This window comes from Rhincodon typus, chromosome 10 (assembly GCF_021869965.1).
Source record: "Rhincodon typus isolate 14 chromosome 10, sRhiTyp1.1, whole genome shotgun sequence".
In the NCBI taxonomy this organism is placed as follows: domain Eukaryota; kingdom Metazoa; phylum Chordata; class Chondrichthyes; order Orectolobiformes; family Rhincodontidae; genus Rhincodon; species Rhincodon typus.
Window position 1 is genome coordinate 2,735,030 of NC_063341.1, and position 26,567 is coordinate 2,761,596.

General features: G+C 41.2%; 1 protein-coding gene across 3 annotated transcripts in view; it reads right to left on the reverse strand.

The window, feature by feature from the left end:
• Positions 1 to 1,491: 1,491 nt before the first annotated feature.
• cep350 (centrosomal protein 350) overlaps positions 1,492 to 26,567 on the reverse strand; it is a 122,860-nt gene continuing 97,784 nt past the window's right edge. For all 3 annotated transcript variants that reach the window (XM_048601910.1, XM_048601911.1, XM_048601908.1), the window contains 9 exons: positions 26,331 to 26,478; positions 23,992 to 24,152; positions 23,075 to 23,220; positions 20,297 to 20,376; positions 16,017 to 18,427; positions 13,864 to 14,244; positions 11,958 to 12,104; positions 8,365 to 8,487; positions 1,492 to 4,832 (listed from right to left, as the gene is read on the reverse strand). In XM_048601910.1, the coding sequence (XP_048457867.1) occupies positions 4,668 to 4,832; positions 8,365 to 8,487; positions 11,958 to 12,104; positions 13,864 to 14,244; positions 16,017 to 18,427; positions 20,297 to 20,376; positions 23,075 to 23,220; positions 23,992 to 24,152; positions 26,331 to 26,478 (3,762 nt within the window). In that variant the 3' untranslated portion in view covers positions 1,492 to 4,667. The remainder of the gene's footprint in view (positions 4,833 to 8,364; positions 8,488 to 11,957; positions 12,105 to 13,863; positions 14,245 to 16,016; positions 18,428 to 20,296; positions 20,377 to 23,074; positions 23,221 to 23,991; positions 24,153 to 26,330; positions 26,479 to 26,567) is intronic.

Here is a 26,567-nt window from a genome sequence, read left to right on the forward strand (position 1 = left end):
AAGGTTGCAGGAACAGCAACTCGTATTCCGCTTGGGAACCCTGCAGCAGATATCAAAGTGTGGAGCTGGAGGAACACAGCAGGCCAGGTAGCATCAGAGGAACAGGAAAGTTGACGTTTTGGGTCAGGACGCTTCCTCAGAAACGTCAGTTTTCCTGCTCCTCTGATGCTGCCTGGCCTGCTGTGCTCCTCCAGCTCCACGCTGTTATCTCCGACTCCAGCATCAGCAGTTCTTGCTATCTAAAGCAGATATCAGATGTGATTAAGTAATACACTGGCATGGATTGAGAACCAGTTAATGGACAGAGAACAGAGAAAAAAATAAATGTATCACCCTCAGGATGGCAGGCTGTGACTTGTGGGGTGTGACAAGGTTCACAATCTGTCAGTGGTTTGGATGTACGGACCAAATGTACCATTTCCAAATTTGCCTATGACATGAGACTAGGTGAGGTGAGTTGAGAGGATGCATAGAGGCTTCAAGACATACTTTAAGTAGGGTATTTTCTTTAGCAGAAATGGAGGATTTCTCTTAAATGCTGAGGGGCTGGGAAGTATTGATGTCCAAAGGGACATGGGTGCACCATGAGTAACAAAGCTATCACACATTTACAGCAAACAGTCAGGAAGGCTAACAGTACATTGGCCTTCATCACAAGATTTCAGTATAGTCCTCAGTTGTATACAGCCTTGTGAAATTTGACCCCCCTTATCCACGAAAGCGTACACTTGTCACAGAAGGGGTGCAAGGAGGTTCAGCAGATCAACTTCTAGGATAGCAGGATTATCCTGAGAAGAAATCAAGGAGAATCTGTATTCTCTGCAATTTACAGGATTCAACAGGGTAAAGTTGCAGAAAGAATGGTTAGCTGTGGGTCTAAACCAGGAAATCCCAGACTAAGCAGCAGGCCATTTAGAACAAAGATAAGGAGGAATTTCTTCACTCAGAGGCTGGCGAATCTTTGGACTTCTCTACCCCAGAGGTCTGTCAAAGGTCAGTCCTCAAGTATATTCAAAAACAAAGATAAATAGGTGTCTACATATTAAAGTCATCTAGGGATATGGGGACAGTACAGGAAAATGACATTGAGGTAGATCAGCCACGACCTAGTTGAAAGGTAGAGGGTAAAATGGCCTTCCTCTGTACTTGTTCCCAATGTTCCTAAACTAATGAATAGAATTCATTAACCTATTTGTAAACATAGCATTGACTGCACAAAAAAACAGCTTAATGTGTGATAGGCTTTAGAATGTTGACTGTGAGATAGGAGAACACTAACAGCAGGATTTATGCTTTTTCACAGGACTCTGTTCAATGGGAATAGCCAAGTCTGATTAGACAGAAGTCTGGCACCATTGTAACTAAAATTTAGCTTAGAAAAGAATTCAAATCCATTAAAGCACTTTTGAAAAGAGGTAGAAGTTATAAAGCAAAACCAGTCAAAGAAGTTATTCCAATTCAAGTCAACATTAATAAAGAAACAAAAATAAGTCACATATAAATCAGTAAATGTTTATTTACAAAATTCTTAAGTATTAATAAGTCAATTTGTTATCAAATATATATACAGATATGTATACAGAGGGGAAAACCCATTATTTTACATTTCCATACTCTCACATCACTCCATCCCTCAAAATTACAACAGGGATGCAAATTGCCTCAGATGGGAATGCTCAGCCAGTATTTACACATACACACACACACACACACACACAAAATACATTGTACAGTCAAGTATTCCTTGGTGTAGCTCTGCACTGTAAAGTGCACAGAGGCAAGTCTCCCTGTATTAATTTACCCAGCATATTATGTTTCAGAAATTGGGTACAATGCAATGAGGAGACCAATCCACTACAGCACTGAGCACATCAGCATTTGAACTTCAAGTTCTTAATAAATAGGTTTCATATTCTTTTTTGAAACAGCTGAACACTGGTGTTGAAAAACACACAGGTACTGGCTTTCTCAAGTATATAAGTAACTAAGGCAACCATTTTAAACACGAGCCCTATGGACAGGCTGACGACTAAACACCAACTACTAAACAAGGTGGGGTCGTCAGTGCTTGGTGCAGATGCTGTGGTTTGCCCCTCTATCTGAACGAACAAGTGCATCAGAACCAGCATTGTACTGCTCCACTGGCAAATGAAGTTGGGACTCCCACCTGGTAGCAACTGATTTGGTAGGAAAAATGTTTGCAGTGCTGCCCTAGCTCCTTTGGTACACTGCTAAGTACAAGATGAAGGAGAGATGGGGTCTGATCTGGGATCACAATGAAATAATCTTCCTCCAATAGAGCCCAGTTATCAACCCACCAATTCTTGACCAACTATTAGTACTGTAGCCAAAGTGGGTTAGTTAAAACAATGGTCTGTGGTTGACCACATCCACCAAGTTGGTGCCTGCCTAATGCTTTGCAAAAAGACAGAAATGAGGTCCAACATACATGGAAAAAGATGTGGCCTGGTTGCCAAGCAGCAGCAGTATGGCAAAAGGTGTTTATGCATGTCTACTGACCAGAGTAATCCTTCATAATTATTTTATGAACACATCACATGCATGTGGAGGCTTCCCTCTGTTCAGCAGATGTCTTTCATCAAGATTTCAGGGCTATCGTTGCACTCCTACAGAGTTAAAGCCATATTAATCATTGTAGTGCTAAAGGTATGTCTCTGAGTAACTTGCTCCTACAAGTTTATACAAGAGAAAATGCTGCTTCTTTTGATAGTATTTTCCAACTCCTGCTTACAGCTGCAAACATTGACTTGTCTCGTCAATTTTTGTGCTTTGATTTCTACAGCATGTTGAGCTCCGGTAAACATTATTGTATCAGTACAATGTGAGGTCAAAGTGGAGGCAGAAAGGCAAGCAGAGAAGACATTTGCTTGCTTGAAATCAATAAGGCGATCAAGAATAAATTTAGTTTGCATAAAAACCATAAGCAAACATAATCAGCATCATATAGCAACTAGTTAAATCATTAATATCCTTCTGTGAACGTAGTGCCTGCAAGCAATCCATTGACTAGAAGGTTCGGATTTGTTTCCCTACATGGTGCTAAGCTACAGGATCATAGCTATTCAAGGGGAACCTGAGATCTCAGGGTTATGAAGATAAGAAAAATAACATCAGCCAGAATTCCTGCATACAAGTGAGTTTTGTGCAGCAAGTGGCCATGAAATACTATGATCCCCTCTGTACAAAACAGAGAAAGCTACAAGTTACAACTGGTAATTCTCCGCACTTTGTGGCCTATGTCAAGTAGACAGAGAGAGAGAGAGATAACCCTCACTTACTGGGATGACAAAACACTCACACACGAACGAGCGAGATCAACATGATATCCATGATAAATCCACCTCTACCAGCCATCAACTGCAAAGTGGTTGAGTAGGCATACAAAGGAAAAAAAAAACAGTAAAATGAAAAGCATTTTTCTTCACTTTTCATTAATACCCAGTTATTAAAGATCACAGGCAGAGTGATTGGGTGCCAAGACTATTTTTAAGCAGCAAGATCAGGTATCTTTAGTTATGTAGCTGGTGGAGCAAATGGCTCAGGGAAGATAATTAGATATCCAACTACTGAAATTCTTAATGTCTGGAACCTCTGATCACACTTAGCACTGTTTCAAGTAAAGGAGCTACTCAAACATTTCATTGAAGGAACATTAGGGAAAATAGGCTTGGACAGGAGCAATATGCTATCGTGGGGAGACAGGAAGGGAAAAAAAAAAAAGATTCCCATAAGAGAGAGAGAGAGAGAGACACAGACAGACAGTCCTACAAATGTGGGTAGGTTAGCACTTCACGGTTTCTAGTAAGAACCTTTTAAATGGTCAGACATCCCAGGGATTTTCCTTGAAATGTATACCTTTTACCATTGGTACAGAGATTATAAATGAATAAAGAACACAAGCCCTGCACTAATTAACTTCAAAAAACCAGGGTATTGTGACCTGAATTATCATTCATTTTCTTTTACAAAGAAGTTCTGAATCAATGCAAGTGATCTCAAAAGCTGTTCAAAGTATGCAACATTTTCCTGAAAATGAACGCCAATAACTTGAAGTCCATTTAAATGAATAAAAATCAATTATCCTCTTTCTGAAATAATTTAAAACCAAAAAAATAAAATCAAGAGTTATAGTAATGAAGTAAGAGCAATTTTTTTTTTAAACCTCCATACTTTTGCCCTCCACTTCAGTCATGCAGATGTACTCCTCACTCAGAGGTAGTATTCAGTGTATGATATCAGCCATAATTTCAACTCTCAGAGCTAGTGTACATCAAACACAGATACCATAGCACCTCAAGATAGATACGTTTTTAAAAAGGTAAACGTAGGTGTAAATGCAAAAACAACTGAATGTGCAAACTTCTCTGAATTCAAGTCTATGCTAGTTTGGATAAATAAATGGGATAGGGGTGTATATAAATAGGTGGGGAAAGGATTGGCACTTTTGGTATCCACATCCTGCCAGTCGGCTGACTCCAGTAAGGAGCGATATTCCAAACCATCTACTTATTGAGGAAATTCCATGCCAGATGTCAAAACCCAATTGGAGAGAGGAGTTTACAGGCCAAGGTGGATTCTCTTCTGTTAGGGGCATGAGGTTTGGCTTTCTTCTGGAGTCCACAAGTTGGCCGACGGCATGGTCCATGTTAGGATAACATGAGTTTTAACTGCTTCCCCTGAATCTGATTCAGTACATTTATGGTGTCTTTTATCAGAGCATCGAAAATTCCATCTGCCAACTGCATCTTCACACAAAGCTCATCCTCATCATAATTCACCCATTGGGCTTCCTCTTCATGAAGCTCTTGAACCTGCCAGAAAAGACAGAGAGGATGTTATTGCTTTTATACAAGATTTATTTGCTGCAGCTCTTTCCTCTGGTACCTAGCAGTGTTTGCCCTGAAATCACTCAGACTTCAGGCCGTCCACATACCCTGTTGTCCAGTGTCACACAAGCAGACACCCTGCGTAGAGCAGTACAGCTTGGACAAGAATTTGAGGGCTCACAGAGATCAGTGGGAAGTCACCACTCATTCTTGCACAGAACAATACCAGGGCTAAGAAGGTTAAATTATCAGTACTGAAGAACAAAGAACAATACAACACAGGAACAGGCTCTTCGGCCCTCCAAGCCTGCGCCACCTTCCATGCTAAAAACTGTCTTCTCTTACAGTATCTGTATCCCTCTATTTCCTTCCTATTCATGTGTTCATCCAGGTGCTTCTTGAATGCTGTTGTGTCTGCTTCCACCACCTCTGGCAACGCATTCCAGGCACTCAACACCCTTTGTGTGAAAAACCTGCCCTGCACAACTCAAACTCCCACCTTCCTCCCCACCCCACCACCTCACACATCAAACCTGTGCCCTCTCATAATTGACCCCTCCATCCTGGAAGAAGTCTCTTACTATCCACGCCATACACAATCTTATAAACTTCTATTAGGGTGCTCCTCAACCTCCTGCATTCCAGTGAAAACAAACCCAGTCTATGAACCTTTCTTCATAGAAAAAATCCCCCATACCAGGTAACATCCTGGTAAACCTTTTCTGTATCCTCTCCAAAGCATCCACATCCTTCTGGTAGTGTGGTGACAAGAAGTGTATGCAATATTCCAAGAGTTGCCTAACTGAAGTTCTATAAAGCTACAGCATAACTTGTCTATCCTTATACTCAATGCCCCCTCCAAATGAAAGCAAGCACGCCATAAGCCTTTTTTACTGCCTTATCTACTTGCGCTGCTACCTTCAGTGATCTGTGGATCTGCACACCCAGAACCCTTTGCTTATCAATACCCCCTAAGGGTTCTAACATTCACTCCACCTGTACTTGACCTTTCAAAATGCATCACCTCATATTTGTCTGGATTAAACACTATCTGCCATTCTTCTGCCCCTTCCTCCAACTGATCTATATCCTGCTGTATCCTCTGACAATCCTCCTCACTATCCGTAACTCCACCAATCTTTGTATCGTCTGCAAACTTACTAGTAAGACCTGCTACGTTTCCCTCCAAACCATTTATGCAGACCACGAAGAGGTCCCAGCACTAATCCCTGTGGAACACCACCAGTCACAAGCCTCCATTCTGAAAAGCATCCTTCCACCGCTACCCTCTGTCTCCTACGACTAAGCCAGTTCTGTATCCGTCTTGCCAGCTCACCCTTGATATCATGCGACTTCACCTTTTGTACCAGTCTGCCATGACGGACCTTGTCAAAGGCTTTACTGAAGTCCATGTAGATAACATCAACTGCTTTTCCCTCAATCATCTTCATCACCTCCTCAGAAAACTCAGTCAAGTTAGGGAGGCATGACCTCCCCTGCACAAAACCATGCTGTCTGTCGCTAATAAGTCCCATTTGATTCTAAATGCATATAGATCTTGTCCCTGAGAATCTTTTCCAATAATTTCCCTAGCACCGACGAGAGACTCTCAAGTCCATAATTTTCAGGATTATCCCTGCTACCCTTTTTAAACAATGAGAAACATTGGCTATTCTCCAGTCCTCTGGGACCTCACCTGTGACCAAACTTGATACAAAGATGTCAGTCAATGCTCCAGCAATTTGTTCTCTTGCCTTCCTCAATATTCTGGGATATATTCCATCAGGACTTATCTACCTCAATACTTTTTAAGACGGACAAAACTTCTTCCTTTTTAATAGCAACTTGGCTTAAACTCGACACTCTCTTCCCTGAGATCATCCAACATCAATTTATTCTCTTTGGTGAATACAGACTCACCTACCTGGCTCCACACAGATGCCCTCCTTTGTCCTTGAGTGGGCCAACCCTTTCCCTGGCTACCCTCTTGCTTTTATATATGTATAAAAGCCTTGGGATTCTCCTTAATCCTGTTTGCTAATGACTTTTCATGGCTCCTTTTAGCCGTTCTAATTCCTTGTTTAAGTTCTTTCCTGCTGGCTACATAAATTAGGCCTGACCTGAATATTTCCAGTAATTTTTGTTTTTATTTGATAAACTAGTCCTACATCCTCTTGAGTAAAGATGATTAGGGGATGATTTAAAAGAAGTGACGGAGACGATTAAATGATTTGACAGCAAAGGAAGAGAGAAACTAGTTCCTTTAGCAAGGGATACCAGAAATAGGGCACACATGAAAATAAGAGCTAGGCTGATTAGGGGTGTTGTCAAGAAGCATTTTGTTACACAAACAGTACTAAAACAATGTGGTACCCTTCAGCCTTAAACACTATTGTGACTGTTACAGCATTTCAAAACTAGGGTTCAGAGATATTTATTAGGTCAAATAATAGTTAGGAACAATTAGGAAATCGAGTCAAGTAAACAGAGCTAAGATGCAAATTAGCTACGATTAAGAGTACTGGAACAGATTGAAGTGTGCAGCTGGCTTGGTCCTGCTCCTATCCGCTTTTGAATTTGATTACAACAGCACAGATCTTCAGGCCAGTGAGATCAAGCACCAAGACTGCCAGCAATATAACAAATGAGTGGAGATATTTTACGCAGCATACACAATAAGTAGCTAGCCGGTCACTAGACCACAGGCAAAGGCCGTCTGTCTGTCAACAACTGTGATCGGCTCCCTAGTAACTGACCAGCTGGGGCTGTATACAATGAGAAATCACCAGATGTCCACAAACTTAGGTGTCTCTGCAGTGAGAAACACTAAGCCTGAAGAAAACCAGTTTATTTTCCAATTAGCACTTGCTGTAAGCTGTGGCTTTTATTAGTAACTCAGAGACTTGTACAAGTGTGAACCAATCACCCTGTGCCTCCTGCAAACCAAGAGAAGATCTAGAGAAGGAAGCTGACGAAGCAGCATTCTGATCAGCACAGGGATTATCTCAGCAAATGCCATCAATACGTACCACGGAACTACTTTCCTAGTCTTTGCTGGCAGGGAGCGCAGGTGGGGAGAGTGTGGTGCGTTACAGAAATTCAGTTAGTAGACTTATATGCCAGTGGTTCATAACTGTTTATTTGTATTTTTTGTAACAAACTAACTCTTGTTAAACAAAGAAACCTGGTCTGTACTTTCTACAAACCTGGGTCTAAAAGACAGGTAAATGGGGAATTCAGTGTACTTTGAAAATTTTTTTAACTTTTGTGGCAACTCAAGTAATAGCATGTCTTGATTTTCAGCATTCTACTCCAGTGAGGTCCCAAGTTTTCAATTCAATCAGAAAGTTGAAGCATTTTCTGGATGAATGCAGGATAGCCAGAAAGGTAAGCCAAAAGGCAGATAAAGCCTTTGTCATTTAAAATAATACAAAATTCAGCTGTATGGTTGTGTGTTCATAATTGTGATGCAGTGGTACAATATAAAACTGAACAGTTCCCAAACTGAAGCACTTACCAAAATGTGGTCCACTCGATCACGTTTCTTCCTGCCAAATTTCATCATCTTTTGCCAGTCTGTCTTCTGATTTTGCTCTTGGTTGAATCCAAACAATTTCATAACCTCATTAGAAATGAAGATCTGTGGGGAGAAGCACAGCAGAAATGGCAGCTGTTGCACACATCCTAAATACATAGGCAAAATGACCCGCAACCCATTATCCTTCCCTAAAACTGCACAATAGAGAGAGTTTAATGCTTGGATCTTCTGATTCCTCCCCCATTGAGTGATTTAAAATTGGATGAAACTCAAAGCATGTTCCGTTAAACAAAAATCTGCTAAATGCTTGAAACCTTAATTATAAATGAAGTGAATAACATCAGTAAGATCCAAAAGCAGGTACAAAATAACTTTAAGGTAACATGCAACACTCCTGGATTGTGGGAAGGTTTGACTTTTACATTTTACTTTGCCTAAGGCCTAGGCTGAGAAATGATTATTTTTCACTTATCGTTCACTGTATTAAGTGGTACAGCACTTTGGCATCTCCTAGGGAGCCTTTGCTCCATCAGATTCCAAAAAATGTTTTACCTTTAATAGACTGCATCCATGATGTGGAGGTGCCAGTGTTGGACTGAAGTGGTCAAAGTCAGAAGTCACACAACACCAGGTTTATTGTCCAACAGGCTTATCTGAAATCATACTAGCTTGCTGAGTGCAGCCCCTTTATCTGCTGGAGAGATTTCAAATAAACCTGTTGGACTATAACCTGGTGTCGTGCGACGGACTTAGACTGTAGGCAGACAACTCAAGATTAGAGCTGTGGGAAGTCTCACAATAAAATATTGGGGCTTATCTGAATTTATATAGCGGACACAGCGTTTCAGGAAGGTCAAGTCATTCTCAGTTTAACAGATGAGTGTGTCAAACCTATGTAACTTAGCAAGTGACTATTGCCTCGTCTGGCTCCAGTCAGGAAGATTTTGATAGATTTGTTATCTAACACTGCCAGAGGCAAGTAACACATCCAGAAAGGTTGGTGTGGTAAGTAGTGTCTTCAGTTTGAACTGTACATCAGAGTAGAGTTATAAAGACATAAAGCAAAGGAAATGAACTGTTCCAATTTTGCTCGGTGAATGAAAAGCTGATTTACACATTCCCCATTCTCAGTTCTTGGCAAAGTGTAACACTTTAAAAAGCTGTGTACAAAGGGAAGCCAGGCTAGAAACTGAGCTGCTTGATGCTGATTTTAGACGGTGGTAAAAAGTTCACAATGCCGAATCGAAAGTCTGAGATACTGGGAGGAGCCATCCAGTGTACACTCCAAAGTCAATGCCACAGTAAATAGAAGCTGCATTGTTGTAATAGTAAAGAACTTTGATCTATGCGTCAGGCGATACTTTTCAACTATTGCTCAAGTCATTCACCTTAACCTAAATTTGGAAAAAAAAAATCACTTTTCACACTTGCAACATGTTGTTCCCAGCATTTGAAGTATAGTCGCTATTATAATATAGTCATAAGCTGCAACCAACTTTCACACAGCAAGTTCCCACAAATTAGGTAATAGCTCGGTAATCTTTTAGCCGTGTTGATTCATGTATAGATTGACAAGGACTATGAGGGAAAATTCCCTTCCTCTTTAAACTAGCACCAGAAATCTTTTAAACTCCCCAAGGGGGAATACAGGGCCTCACTTTGAAATACAACACTTTAGTACTGCACCAGGACTGTCATCTGGGACTTCATTTAAGCTTTTGGAAGAAGTCTAGAATCCCCTCTGCTGAATGAGAAAGAGTGCCACCGAGCCATGGCTAATATTCAGAGCCATCATACTGCGTCTCCAGTTTGGAGTAAAATGAGGCTCTTCAATGACCACAGGGGAGTTTGGAGCAAAACAGGGTTGCTCAATTCCTGACCTTTCCTCCATCATAAGGTCAGAAGTGCGGATGATTCCACAATATTCAGTACTGTTCATAACTCCTCAGATACTGAAACAGTCCATGTTCAAAGGCAACAAGATCTAGACAATATCCAGGCTTGGGCTGGCAAGAGGCAAGTAACATTCACACCAAAATTGCCAATCAATGACCATCTCCAATAAGAGACAATTTAACCAATGGCCCTTGACATTCAATGGTGTTACCATCACTGAATTCTCACTACGAACATCCTGGGGGGTTACCATGGACCAGAAACTCATCTGTATTCACAACATAAATACCGTGGCTACAAGGGCAGGTCAAAGACTAGGAATACTGTGACATATAACTCACTTTCTGATTCCCCAAAGCAAATCAACCAAGTACAAGGCACAAGTCAGGAGTGTAATGGAATACGCCCCACTTGTCTGGATAAATGCAGCACCAGTAACACACAAAAAGCTTGACACCATCCAGGACAAAGCCCACTAGATCTGCAATCAGCCACACCCTCCACTGCTGACAATCAACAGCAGCAATGTACAATCTACAAGATGCATTGCAGAAATTCAAAGATCTTTAGACAGATGCTGTGGTTGGTTGGCTCGCCGAGCTAATTTATTAGTTCGCAGACGTTTCATTGTCCTGCTGGGTAACATCTTCCGTGTGGCCTCCGATGAAGCGTTGTTGTGTTTTCCCGCCTGGTATTTAAACTCTGGGGTCTGTTGGAATTGGTTACCTCATTTCCAGCTTTTTGTCACAGTGGCCTATATTTAGGGTCTAATTCTACGTGTTTATTATTGGCTTCCTTGGCGGAGAACCAGGCCTCTAGAAATTTTCATGCTTGTCTCTGTTTGGCTGGTCCTAGGATCCTGATGTTGTCCCAATCGAACTGGCGGTTCTCTTTATCCGTGTGAATGGAGACGAGTGAATACTGGCCATGTCTTTTTGTTGCTAGTTGGTGTTCATGTATTCTTGTGGCCAGTTTCCTTCCGGTCTGTCCACACCAGAGCTACAAATCTACTCAAGAACATAAATCTCTAGACAGATCCTTCCAAATCTATGATTATTTAGATCTAGAAGGACAAGAGCAACAAATACATGGGACCACCACCTGCAAGTTTGCCTCCAAACCACTCACCGTCCTGACTTAGAAAAATATTGCTATTTCTTCAGGATTGCTGTCAAAATCCCAGAATTCCCTTCCTAAGGGCATTGTGAGCGTACTTACAGCACACAGACTGCAGTGGTTACAAATGATAGCTCACCAGGTTCTCAAAGGCAATGGTTGATAAATGCTGGCCAGCCAGCAATGCCCCTGCCCTGCGAGCGATTTAAAAAAAAAAAATGTTCATTGAGGAGTTCAGAGGTAAAATGGGGCTCCTGGGTGCTCAATGAGTTTACAGTGTGTTTTTTTTTGTTCATTCATGGAGTGTGGGCATCGATGGCTGGTCAGCATTTATTGCCCCTTCCTGTTTGCCCTTGAGGAGGTGGTGGGGAGCCAGACCCACAATGTCATTAGGGAGGGACTTCCAAGAAGCAGTGACATATTTCCAAGTCAGGATAGTGGCCACTATTTACAAGTGGAGTCACTTACCTACTCAATCTACATATCTCAGCTCCAACTAGCATCACACTTGTAACATTATTACTGACAAGTAGGACAAATGGATTACATGGAGTCATTACCTTCACTTCATTTAAATTCCGTGGGTTCCTTGCTCGTCTGAAGAAAGCAGAGCTAATTCGGCTTGGCTTCATCCATGGGGGTTGGCTGGCACTGGGGTCTTCAGCAAACATCTCAGTAAAAATCTCTCTCGTCAAGTTAAATACAGCCTGGAAGAGATAAAAGAGTGAGGGAGAAAAGAAAACACCTCTTTAAATTGCTACAGCGAAAACAAAAGGGAATACTTTACAAAATAGCAACTGTTTGCTCCATGATTTGAACCAAAGATAAATTTAGAATTTCATTGACTTGCAGGGCAGAAGGCATAGGAGAGATACAGAGAGGGGGTAAAATAGGATTTCAGAACTACCAAGGGTAGGTGTCGCTGTATTAGGCAAGATTATAAGTATAATTCTAAAGGAAGGTACCACAACATAAAAGGAGACAAATCTCTGAAACAAAACGAATGACATCCATGGGACATGGAGTAAGTAGAAAGCAAACTGTCATGGCTCCAATTATTACCTCCTAAAATTCTACGAAAGAATTGGAGAGCAGCTAATTCCTCATTCAATAAAAGAAAAACGGGAATTTCTCATTGTTACTTCATTTATTGGTAAATTACGACTCAACGATATGGAGTGAAGTACTGGCACTCGAAGAGACAGTAGCTAATCAGGTTCCTTCAGCATGAATTTCTTATCAAGCAGGTTGAGAACGATCAAACAATGGTTGTGTTAGTAAAGAGCAAATTGGTGAAGAAAACAGTGTACATGGTTTATGTAGATTTTCAGAAATTAATTCAAAAGTTGCCTCTGAGAAGACACATGACAAAAGTCAAGGGTACCTCAAATTAAGTGGAGCATAGTCAAACGGACAGATGTGATTGGGAAAGTGCAAGGCTCAAGGTAAAATAAAAATTTCAGACTAGAAAAGTGTGGAAAGTGGAAGGAGTCCGCAGGAGTCCATGCTGGGATTGCCGTTAATTGTTATAGTAATAAACAACCTTGACTTGAGAAATTAAGAGAAGAAAATCAAAATGATTCCAACTTGGGTTGAAGGGAACAGAGGTGGAATTGCAGTGCAGTGAAAGAGACAAAAGAATATAGATGGGAAGATGGAATTGAAGTTAAGAGCGATATGAAGTAACACAATGAATGGCTAAGAAAAGGAATTACACCTGAAACGGTAAGATCCTAAATAGAATACAGCAGAGGCCACATAGTATTCAAACACACAGGTGATAGATATGGCCATTTAAAAAATCCTGGCTGTTCCAACTGGACACAAAAATTAAGCCACAATTAACTTGCACAAGGTCTTAAGAATATTGTGGTCAATTTTGGGAACCTCAGCATATTACAAATTCTTGAGATGTTATCAGGAAGAGAGATATAGATATGACCACAGATTGAGAAGTTCAAGCTTTAAGACATTCTTCATTTGACAGTTATGGAGTGACCTGTGGGAGACCAAGATTCTCGAGAACTTTAAGTGGGTAAATAATAATCACATTGTACTGTCAACCAATGTCAACAACGATAAAAAGACAGAAATCATTGAGAAGAATTTTTAAAAAATACTGAGTGGCAGGAATGGGCACCATATGATTGTAAATAGAAACAGACTATAGATTCTCCACATGGGCATGGTTATGACAGATGGGATTCAATGGATGAGAGTATAATGGTGACAAATTAATAAGGGGAGAGTAGAAACAGTGGAGGAGAAAGGGGATTTGGATATATAGGGAAGGGGTGAAGTGCTAAATTGAATTCAAAGCAGTCATCAGGATTGAGATAATGTTTTTAACATGCTATGTTCTGTATATCGTTCATTAGAGCTGCTGTGGAGCACCATCAACCCCCACCATTCTTGCTTAACTAAGAGAAATTAATTTTGTGTTCACACGCGAAAGCTGGATCTCACCTCACAATAAACTCTCTTGCTCACACTCTCTACATCTTTCCCTTTATTATTCCCAAGATAATCTGGGGGCATTTGTAGATCTGCTAGATCATGGCCAAGTTCCTGCAACTTCCACAGCTCCTCAGCTGCTGCATGAACCATCTTCTCAACTTCTAATGCATCATGAGGTACAGCAAAGTAGGGTTCCTCATGGACAGGCACTGCCTTTGGAGGTTGGGGCTCCTGCACTGTCTGCTGTGCTTTGCTACCGCTCAGTCCAAAGTCCTCATCAAACCAATCTTGGTCATCGACCAGGTCATCGAGCAGCTCACGACTCAATTCCAACTCTGCCAGGCGTTTGGCCAATTCTTCCTGCCCACTTGTGCCAAACACTGGGCTGCCCTGTTGCAAAATACACAAACTGTTAGATCAATCTAAAAACTGAAGGTCAGGAACAAGGATGATGAAATTCATTTCAAAACGTAAATGAACAATACAAGGTTTTAAAAACTGTGAAATCAAAACATTAAAACAGGAGTAAAACAAATGAGAACCTTCTTTTTACATCTCAGAGTATGTCGGACAAGTTAGACACAGGCCATGAATCTTCAGAACTCATTTCCAATTTATTCTCAGTCATGTAATAAAAGTCAAGGTTTCCACATGGAGTGAGATCAAGAACATTAAACAGTATATTTAACTGGGTACTCAAACTCAATGCAAAATTCACTTAATGGAGTCAGGATAAATGTTTTATACTCCTTTTTAAAAAGTACTTGGCCCTAATCAAGGGGGTGAAAAAAAAAATCATTGTCTCTACAAATATAATGTGGCAAGTATCACAAGTTGTCTTCCTGAGCGTAAAACACTTGTTATGAAAAGAACATGTCACATTTATCCATTAGGCACGATCAATATTTAATTGGGCCCACAAAGGGAGATATCACACTGCGGACTATCACAGAGTGTGAGGGATGAGACGGATACAGCTTTTGAGCAGTTTAGGGACATGTACATTGTGACAAAACCAATCAAAATCCTTCAAACTATACAATCGCAAGAAATATGGCCAGTTACGATTAACTGTAGATATAGTAATGTGCAATTTAGGAAACTGATATAGGCTGTTCAAATCTTTCATGGACGAGAGCGTAAGTGTGGAGAATCTCTTCATCTACTAACTGTAGTATACTTAAGGGAGTGAATGATTTCAGACAATGTTCCGAGCTTCAGCTTTCCAAAATCAGATCACTCAGTTTGACTGCTGCATCCCTTATTTTTATTCCCGCGCTTTTTAGGTAAACCCAAGTATTGACAAATCAGAAGAGCATGTGTCAGTTTAGTCAGGATGTCGCTGTGTCAAATCAAAGTGGGCCAAGCACCTATTTCAGTGATTTCCAACATGGAATGCTCAGAAAAGAATGGACAGTATGAATGCTTGTCAAGTACTTTCAAGAAAAGAACTGCTTGTCCAATAAACATTAACATGCGCAAACCGTGAACACTTTAATTCTCCTAATTAGATGGTCATTCAGTCTCTGGACTTTGCTTCAGAATACTATGCTGGAAAAACTGCGCATGCACTGAACAAACTCAAGATTGAAAAGCACAATTCAAAACTTAGTTTCAAAAGGACCTCTTTTAAAACACTGCCTTCCTTTTAGGGAAGGACAGAAATATGCAGGAGGAAAAGGTTTGATGAATTTCAAAGCAATCCTTAAGTCTAAACTCAGTAATTACACAGTAGAAGTGGTCACTAAATCCTTGAAAAATAATCAGGCATACTTGGAAATTTTTGCAAATCGACAGGCAAGGTAGAAAACATGGAGACACCAGAAATTTTAAGAATGTTCCCCAGAGCTTGATTTTATCACTCACAAATATAATTATCAATTTATCGAGATATTCCTCATGACAGTCTTTTTTGGTAAAGGGTCCTGAGTAAAGGGGAACACTAAGGGTAATTTCTGAACAATGATGACCTACAAGAAGTGTCTAACAAAAGGGGGATTGTATTTTGGTATATAGGATTTTTGTTGCTTTCTTAACAGTAAGTATGTTAAAATTTGGGAGTTTAATAAGCTCTGTAATTATTATTAAAACAATTACATCAATGCTTCGAGACAGATAACACATCTCCAATTCTTAAAATCCATCCCAAAATTAATACTTACTGGTCGAGGACAAAGATCTGGCGATAATATTTCCTCCTTATCATCATCACGATCATCTCTTACAGATGTCTCCAATTGGACAACAGTCTGGTTTTCTACCTCTAGATCCTTGGAAGGTGACCTGGGTGAAGATTCAACATCCAATTTGAACCGTAACCCTTGATTAGTAAACTGGATCTTCTCAGCTCGAGACTTCTTGATTTCTTGTAATTGTTTGATAGTGTCCTTGACAAAGGAAGACAGTATCATATCAACCAAAGAATTGGCCTTTGAATCATTGCTCTTCAGCTCATCTCCTTTAAAGTCTTCACTATCCTCACGATTGTCCTTGGGTTCTGCTTCGTTAATGCATTCATGCTCCTCGTGGATTTCCTTAGATTCAGGCTTGAGGAATGGTACTTTAAATTGAGCCTCCAGTTGCTCCTTTTCCCTGTTCAGTAAATCCAAGAGAGGTGTTGAAGAGTTTTCATGGACATTTGGTGAAAATTCCTCCCTTTGTGCACTGGAAAAACACATAGACACATCGGTATTGATATCAGTCTCCAGCTCCAGTACTGCCTTGGATGCCTTCTCTATGAATACATCAGTCCGGTTAAATTTTTCTTCGTCCTGGTCTTTACTCAAATTTACCAATTGTTCCTCCTCACCAGACTTGGGCAAGTTCTCTTTTAAATTTTGGTTATCTCCAAAAGTTTCCACAGCCTTGCTAGATTCATTAATAATGTGCAGCAAGTCAACCTTACTTGGTTCAGAAAATTGACTGCGTGCATTTTGATCATTCAAGTTACTTTCAAATGAACCAAGCTTAAAGTCTACTTGCTCTCCAGGGGTATTACTTAGCTCAAACTCTTCCGCCTGCAGTTCTGCTACTTCTTTTGAAAGGTCTGGCTTTTCTCTTTCATCATGACAGATTTTGTATTCTTGACCTAATTTATCCTCCACGAGTAGGTCCTCTTCATCTTCAAACGTATCCACGGCATTCTCATAATATTTGGGTAGAAGGGAAATCTTATGAGGAGGAGCAAAGATGCCACATCTCTCCCTGCATCTGAAGTACTCGACTCCATCATACGTCCCATTATTACTGCCTTCTGGCATATCCAGCTCCACACCAGCCCAAAAGCCATTGGCAAAGCTAGTTCTGCCCTTGAAGCGAAGTGTCCCTGGTTGGATGCTACTAACTAAAATTCTCGCACCGATTTGGAATTCAGGCAGCTCATCGGTTTCAGGCAACAAAGGTGTTGGGGTGTGACATGGAGAAGGAGAGTGCGATGGCACGGGAGTCAGTTCCTCATTGTTGGCATCACTTCGTTCTTCATTTCTGATCTTCTCAGTTGCCGATTTCAAGTCTATAAGTTGTTCTGAATGCACACTCCCACAGCTGGGAGAGGATTTCTCACACAGTTGCTCACTGATTTCATCATCCACACTGATGCTTGGTGAAGCACTTCGAGAAAGCTTCTCCTCTTCATTCATTTCCTCCTGCTTGGAATGCTCAGGAGGGGACAGCACTTGGAGTTCAGTGAGATTTGTGTCAATAGTAATTTTGTTTCTAAGCAAAAGGGCCTCTGCAGATTCAGTAGCAATTTTGCAACTCCCACCACGTGAACTTTCATCCATGTCTTCAGATGTCTCCCTCCTCAGCAATGACTCAAAATTTTCTGAGTAAATAGTCTCCTTTCCTTGGGAAAGGCAATCAAAATCTTGAGAATAAGAATCATTCTTTGATGGAGTTCTTTTCAATTCTCCACAGTCAGACAGAACACTTGCAACAGAGTTATCTGACTTAACTGATTTCACAATCTTCACAGAACTGGCTGAATGATCACTAGCTCCATCCTCCTCATCAGGATAGCTTTCCTTGTGCAAGTAGTATTCCTCATCCTCCAAGTCCTCAAACTTCATTTCAACATGCTCTGCTACTAAGGGCTGTTCTGCATTATCAGAAAGGACTCTGTTTAGCGGAGTCGATTCCTCCATAGGCTCAGAGATGTTGAGGTGCTGCAGTTTCTCAATGTCTAGTTTCAACAAGGGTTCAGATTGATCTGACTGCCTAGACAAGCCAAGTACATCCTCTACATCAGAGTCCTCTGATTTTAGATGATTAAGTTCCTCCTGGATATCATCTTGCATAGATTGATGACTGGACACAACACTTTCATCACCAGAACCGTCCTCTGGTCTAAATGCCAAATGATCTGGCAAAAGACTACATTCAAGAGCTCCTGCTACATTATCTAGCCCTTCAACAAAGTCAAGTCTAGATTTCATGTAACTTTTTAAAACTGGAGAAGGACTCCTAGAGGAATCATCAGGTCGACTATCAAAGACTGCAGACTTGCTTCGATCTGATGCATACAGTTCGCTGAGCAAGTTGCATTTCTGCCCATCTGGACTTGATGATCTTTGATCTGTAACAAATACAAACAATTTGTGTTTCTAACTGTGTTTCTATAAAGAAAGTGATTGCACACAACGTCTTTCACAATCTATGATCCCCAAAATCACCTTGTGATGAATCAAATACTTTTGAAATGCATGGTTGAAACACTGGAAGTCCAAAACCAATTTTGAACAGTATGATTCCAGCAATGGCATAAAAGAAGAGATAATCTGTTTTAGGTATTGGTTGAAGACACTGATGAAAACTCCTTATGCTTTTCTTTCAATAGTAGCAAAGGATTTTTTGCATTCATCTGATGAGCATTGAGGGCTTCTAGTTTAGCACCTTATGTAAAAGATAGCACTCAAACAGCAAAGCATGCCCAAAGCACTGCACTGGTGCATCAGTCTGATTTACAAAGCATAGGGCTCTGAAGCGGGTCTTGAACTTACTTAATCTTGCAATGAAACCACTTGGGAATGCAACTTTTATACATTTTTTTTAAAAATAGTACATTCTAATTGAAAGAAAAAGCCTTTTCGAAATAAAGTTATTTAGATTTTTTTGAAAAATCAGTCTACTCATGGTACATACAAGGTTTGAACTAATTATAAAATAATCCAGCCACAAGGGAGAACAGGGTTGAGTTGATGCAGTAAGTGAAGAATTGCAGAATTACAAAAAAGCAAATATAACTGCTTTCTACCACCCCACCAACCTCCGGATCCAACGCATCATCCTCTGACACTTCCGCCATCTGCAATCCGACCCCACCACCAAAGACATCTTTCCCTCCCCACCTTTATCTGCTTTCCGGAGGGACAACTCTCTCCGTGACTCCCTTGTCCGCTCCACACTCCCCTCCAGCTCCACCACACCCGGCACTTTTCCCTGCAACCGCAGGAAGTGCTACACCTGCCCCCATACCTCCTCCCTCACCCCCATCCCAGGCCCCAAGAAGACTTTCCACATCAAGCAGCTGTTCACCTGCACATCTGCCACTGTGGTATACTGCATCCGCTGTACCCGCTGTGGCTTCCTCTACATCGGGGAAACCAAGCGGAGACTCGGGGACCGCTTTGCAGAACACATACGCTCGGTTCGCAATAAACAACTGCACCTCCCAGTCGCGAACCATTTCAACTCCCCCTCCCATTCCTCAGACGACATGTCCATCCTGGGCCTCCTGCAGTGCCACAACGATGCCACCCGAAGGTTGCAGGAACAGCAACTCATATTCCGCTTGGGAACCCTGCAGCCCAATGGTATCAATGTGGATTTCACAAGTTTCAAAATCTCCCCTCCCCCTACCGCATCCCAAAACCAGTCCAGCTCGTCCCTGCCTCCCTAACCTGTTCTTCCTCCCACCTATCCCCTCCTCCCACCTCAAGCCGCACCTCCATCTCCTACCGACCAACCTCATCCCGCCCCCTTGACCTGTCCGTCCTCCCTGGACTGACCTATCCCCTTCCTAACTCCCTACCTACACTCACCTTTCCTGGCCCCATCCCCGCCTCTTCGACCTGTTTGTTTCCTCTCCACCTATCCTCTCCTCTATCCCTCTTCTATCCGCCTCCCACTCTCTCCCTATTTATTTCAAAACCCCCTTCCCCTCCCCCTTTTCTGATGAAGGGTCTAGGCCCGAAACGTCAGCCTCTCTGCTCCTATGATGCTGCTTGGCCTGCTGTGTTCATCCAGCCCTGCACCTTGTTGTCTTGCTTTCTATCTATGTTAGCTTGCATTTTGAAGGCTGATAGCTTGCTGCTGAATTAACAAAGTCAATTTATTAAACTACTAGTAAACATTTTATGGAATTTTGCAATCCTGAAGTAACTTAACACTATCACAGTGTTTTTTAAAGAAACAAGCCCTGTAGTTTGTGGTGATAGATACATACCCTGCTTGGTAATGGGGCCCAGTGATGCTTTGGATATTTCACTCTCAGTAAGAGATTTCCAGCTCTTTGCAGATTCAGCCCTGGAAAAATGGAAAGCAATTTATACAGTTGGAACTTTGCAGCATAAAACATGCAGCACGTACACAATAAACAGATTCTTCATTTCATAACTGATACATCCCGACACCACCCTCCTGGATAGTGGTAACAAATTGGCATCTACAATCATAGAATTTTACAGTACAGAATGAGGCCATTCAACATATCGTGTCTGTACCTGCACCCGAAGGAGATACCCAGGTGGTCCCACCATCCAGCCTTATCTCTGTAGCTGTCCAACTTAATCACTTTCAATGAGCAACATTTCCCCATCTCTGCCTAACCTTCAGCAATCTGCAATAGGTAAACTGGTAATTGAACCATGATAACCCCAGTCAGAATTGCAAAAATGCTGCACCATTTTATTCCCACTAAGTCTTCACAACTTGCTTTTCATCTTGTAATATGACTTATCTCCAGCTGTCAAAAAAGTCTTCTAGAGAAGCAAAATAATTCTCACTCCAATTCATGACAGAATTGAATAAAAAACAAACAAGTAAGGAAGTTCCTGTACTGATCTGATAGTACAACACTTAAATGCAAAAATGCTACAGAAATCTACCATACTTCAGTTATAAAAGAATACCAATTTTTATTTTCCACACACATCTGTCTATATACACACATTGACAAAAGCTTCAAGTAGTTGTATACTTCAGACTCCCTAAAAACTAGGTGCTTATAAATTTTAAAAGAACCACTGTTACCAACACCTGAAGGAGAATATAACTGTAGTACTTCGCATAAACTGACTGAAGGTAATTGAAAATGGCATTGGACTTGGTACAGACTGTATAGAAGAAATGGAGACAACACCAAGTTGCTTAAATGGCACTCATGCCAACATGGCATGCCGTTTCTTTTGGCACTGAAGATGACCACAGAACAGTAGTCAATGTTTCTGCAACTGGGTTGCCAAGCTGCAGCAACCAATTCTTCAGACAATACTGGTAGAGAGAGATAGGGAAGAGGGAGGCAGATAAAAAGTCAGATTTGATGTATAAAAGGGTATTGAATCTATAAGGACAGTGACTTTCTCCATTTCAATGTTTGAAAACTTTTACAGCACGGGGGTAGGATCCCAGAATATGTAAATAGCAGTTCACCATTCCAACAATACTTAATATTTTGCAGAAATCTTTCACCGACAAGACTGTTTCAAGGCACATTCCAAAAGCTCAACTGACTTGATTAGATTATGTTTGAACACACAATATTCTGCAGCAAGCGGACAGGATTTATGTCAAACGCAACGTTCAGCCATCATTTCCTCTTTAAAAAAATGACCGATTCTCTATCTTTCTCATAAAATTGACCAGATCAATTTCACAACAAATGCATTTTTTTTTAAAAAATAGTTCTGGCCATGAACTATTTTATCTCAGAAGGTTGATTGAGGATGGGGGCCAAAAGGTACAGGGTCATAGAGCCAGAGTAATACAACACGGAAACTGACCCTTCGGTCCAACTCGTCCGTGCTGACCAGACATCCCAATCTGACCTAGTCCCATTTGCCAGCATTTGGCCTACAACCTCTTCTAAACCCTTCCTGTTCATGTACCTATCCATAAGCCTTTTAAATGTTGTAACTGTAACCCCCCTCCACCACTTCTTCTAGCAGCTCGTTCCATGTATGCACCACCCTCCACGTGAAAATGTTACCCCTTAGGTCCTTTTTAAATTTTCCCCTCTCACCCATAAACCTATGACCTCTAGTTTTGGATTCCCCTGCCCTGGGAAAAAAGAGCTTGGCTATTCACACTATCCATGCCCCTCAATTTTTTAAACCTCTGAGGAAACACCCCAGCCTCCAACGCTCCGGGGGAAAATGCTCCAGCCTATTCAACCTCCCTTAATTTCTTGGTCCTGGCAACATCCTTGCAAATCTTTTCTGCACCCTCTCAAGTTTAACAACCTCTTTCCTATAGAAGGGCAACCAGAATTGCACGCAGTATTCTAGAAGTGGCCTCACCAATGTCTTGTACAGCCATGACATGATGTCCCAGCTGCCACAGTCAATGCTCTGACCAATGAAGGCAAACGTGCCAAATGCCACCTTTTTCATCCTTTCTACTTGCAACTCTACTTACAAGGAACTATGCACCTGAATACCCAGGTTTCTCTGTTGGGCAACACTCCCCGGGGTTATTAATCATATAAGCTGGTGACCTGATGGAGAACTTTAAAAACAAGACTTGATAGCGAATTTTAAAAATGAAGGTTTCTGAACTGCGTGGAGGTAGAAATATTTTCACTTATGAGGCTGACCTGAACAGGAAGTTAACATTAATGAATCGAATCAGAAATTCAAAACAAAATATTCTTCCCTGAGCAAGGTGACAACATGGAACATGCTAGTACCAGGAGTGCTTAAGCTGAATAGCATGAATACGATTAAGGGGAAGTGGGAGAAGTACCTCAGGGAGAAACATGCAGAAGGATGCACTAATGGGATGAGACAAAGTGGGAGGAGACTCAGAGACAAAATAACTGCACTAGTCTGTTGGGCCAAATGATATATTTCTCTGCTGTAAAGTCTCTGTAAATGCACCGCACTCCTTAACTGAACCTTTAATCTCCAACTAGTTTGGACAACGGGGTGCCACCAGGGTATAAAAGAACAATACAACAAGCATCTCTTCATAAGTTTAAACAATTAACATCCATTACGGAAAGTACCTCTGCAGAGAGAGTGGTTTAATCTTCGATTTCTCAGTAGCAGTGGAGTACAGAGTTTTAATCTGTGGTTTGGTTGAGCTTGAGCTGGCAACATCAAGATCTTTACTGAGTTCAGCCTGGGTCTTCTTAATAAACTCATCATAGGACTGAAAGAAACATGGAGGATAGGCGAGATCAAACATTTGGATTTTAAAAAACTATACATGACCCTACTTTGCTAACTGCACAAGACAAACTGCAAATTATTTTCTGAATGAACAAATTTTTAGTAATCTGTAAAAGCAGTTAACCACGAAATTTAGAAAGACTAATGGGATAACAAAAAGAGCCCAGTTGACCAAATGTCATCAAAAGAAGTTTGTTTATTCCAGGTTTTCCTCTCAAGCACTTGCACATATTATTCAACATTACAACAACCTATATATGCAGCATTTAACAAGCTAGAAGCCCCAAAGCTGTTTCAATAAAGAACAGTGGGACATTGGACAGGAAGATGAAAGTACAAGGACAGGATACCCAAGACACCATTGGAAAAAGGAAGCTCTTGAAAGTAGAAAGAATTGTGGCTACAAAGAGGAATTTGGCAAAAAGATTTGAACAAACATTGGACAGAATATAAAAACTTTTATTAATGCTGGAGAAAAAAAACAAACAGAAAAAGCAACTCTGCTATACCACTTTTCCTTTCCTCTGGATATTGTAGCTTTTATCGACCACACATTTCTGTCCATGCACAATTGCTTTAAGAATAAAAGTTTATAGCCCTTAATAATTTTTGATTAAAGGAGATGGATGCTTTTTTGGTTTTGAGAATGCAGTATGAAACATGTGAAATGTTCTTAACTGCAACCTCTTAAGGTCTCATGTTCCAATCACCCCAGCTAAAACCTGCAGGTCAATGTAGGGCTCAGTCTCACCTCTAGCTGTTTGATGAGGCTGGCCTCCTGTGCTTTCAATCGTTCCTTTTGTCGTTTCTTCTGCTCTTTCTTCAACTTGTCCACAATGGATTTGCGCTTCTTAAGTTCGTCCTTCAGTGCACGGATCCTGCTCTCAATATCACTCTGGTCTGACGTAGTTTCTGGAGAAGATCCACCAATGGATGTTAACAGGTTGCATTACAATCAAACTCAACTTGGACACCAGCATTAGCAGACAAGAGATATACACAAACCAGCATAACTCTTGGTCACACTTCTCACAACCAGTTCAACAACTTCAATTAAACCTGCTATATCACTGACAAGACCTTCTCGCAATGGACACACTGACCAATTGGATGCCACAGTGTCACCGTACACACCGATCGATCAGACCCACAACATCACTATAAACACCAATATAAAGCAGAACCATCTGTGCAGTCAGTAACGGTTAGCATGGTGCAATTATTATGGTTAGAACCATATTGAGGAAAAAGGCAAAAATGAGAAGCTAGAGATTAAAAGCTTGTGAAGGAAATGCATTTGAAGGAGAGGAGAGGAATAGGATTTGGGAAAATATTCTGGAATGGGACTGTATACATGGCCATAATATAGGTTAACTCTAGGAGGGATGCAACAGTGAGAGAAATTAAGACCACAAGAAGTTGGAGATTGATATTGGACCAGATGTCAAAGTGAGACAGGGATTCATCATGAAGGATTTTCAAAATGGGAAAATTAATTTAGAGGTTATAGAATAGAATCCCTACAGTGTGGAAACAGGCCCTTCGGCCCAACAAGTCCACACCGAACCTCAGAGCATCCCACCCAGACCCATCCCCCTATAACCCACTTAATCTACACCTCCCTGAACACTACGGGCAATTTAGCATGGCCAATCAACCTAACCTGCACATCTGTGGACTATGGGAGGAAACCGGAGCACCTGGAGGAAACCCACGCAGACACAGGGAGAATGTGCAAACTCCACACAGATAGTGGCCCAAGGGTGGAATTGAACCCGGGTCCCTGGTGCTGTGAGGCAGCAGTGCTAAGCACTGTGCCGCCGTGCCGCCCCAGTGTTGAAAGATTAGGAGGCAAATGTCATTAAGAACTGTCTGATAATTTTCACAATAAGTGCTCTTTTCAGAATACAGCCAGCAGACTTTTGGAAGTACTCACATTTATTGCATACAAGGATGAAAATCTGACGAAAAGGGGATGGAATGGTCAAGACTCTGGGTGAAAGATGTGGATGAAGATTTCGGCAGCAGATTGGCAGTGGCAGGAGGCATGTAATTTTAGAGACAGGTTTGCGCTTAGAATATTCACTCAAGGCTGAAACACAATGCTGAGATGTAAAGAGCCTAGACCAGCTCAAGATAGCAAATGGGAGGCCGGAGTGGCAAAGGGATACAGCTGAGGAGTCAGAAACAGGGAAACCTGCTGGACTTTCAGTGGTAGTTTTAAGTTGATTTTTCTTTGTTGAATACTTCTTCTTTGTTGAATATGCAAAATTTTGTGAAAAGCTGGTGGCACTCTTTCTCCAATTTAGACAGGGGCAAAATAACCAGCAACGTTATAGACCAATGACGTCAAACTTGTGTAGGTACTCAGCTTTTACCCTTTCAATTTAAGAGATTCCAAAGGAAACTGACATATATTATAGATGTTAACAGACAATCTACCAGACCTACGCTGATTTACTCTGCGCTGTCGGCCCCAATTATGGTGACAATGCAGTAATAAGCAAAACTAGAGGGCCAAACCTTCTGTGACAGAACACGTCATTATGTTCTAGGGACTTGGGTGTGAATTCTGCCACAGCAGATGGTGGAATTTGAAATCAAAAACAAAAAAATCTGGAATTAAGAGTCTAACGATAACCATGAATACATTGTTAATTGTCAGAAAAACCCATCTGGTTTCTTAATGTCCTTTAGGGAAGAAAGCAGCCATCTTTATCTGGTCTGGCCTACATGTGCTTCTAGACCCACAGCAATGTGTTTGACTATTAACGAATCTCTGGTCAATTAGGGATGGGCAAGAATGCCGGCCAATCAGCAATGCTACATCCCATAAGTGAATCAAAAAAAAATTCCGTTAGTGAATCCTACGGCACGGCCATATCAGGTGCCATTTTCACTTTAAAACAAGACAGAGCTAAGACTCGAGAATTGTCACCTGTCAGTGTTGTGCTATACTCTCAGCCATGCAATATCTTTTCCAAAAAAATGCATACTGAGTACAGAATTCTGATTGTGCTGGAGTTTCGAAGCACGTCAAATAATTTTAAGAATCCTCAGTGAATCTCAGTCATGTTAGAAATTTCCTACCTGACTGTGTCACAGAAACAGATTCATCAGACCAGCTGCCAGATGCTTGGCGGGATTTTACAACAGGTCTGACATGCACACGGACACCGGAACTGATTTTCTGGCCATCTTGCTTCAATGAACTCTCAGTCACTTTTGAGGGAGGAGACTGCAAAACAAGAAAATAAAGCAAACATTAGTTCCAGTCTGGTATTATTTTCCAAGTTTAGGAAAAAGGAAAAAAGGTCGAATAAGCAG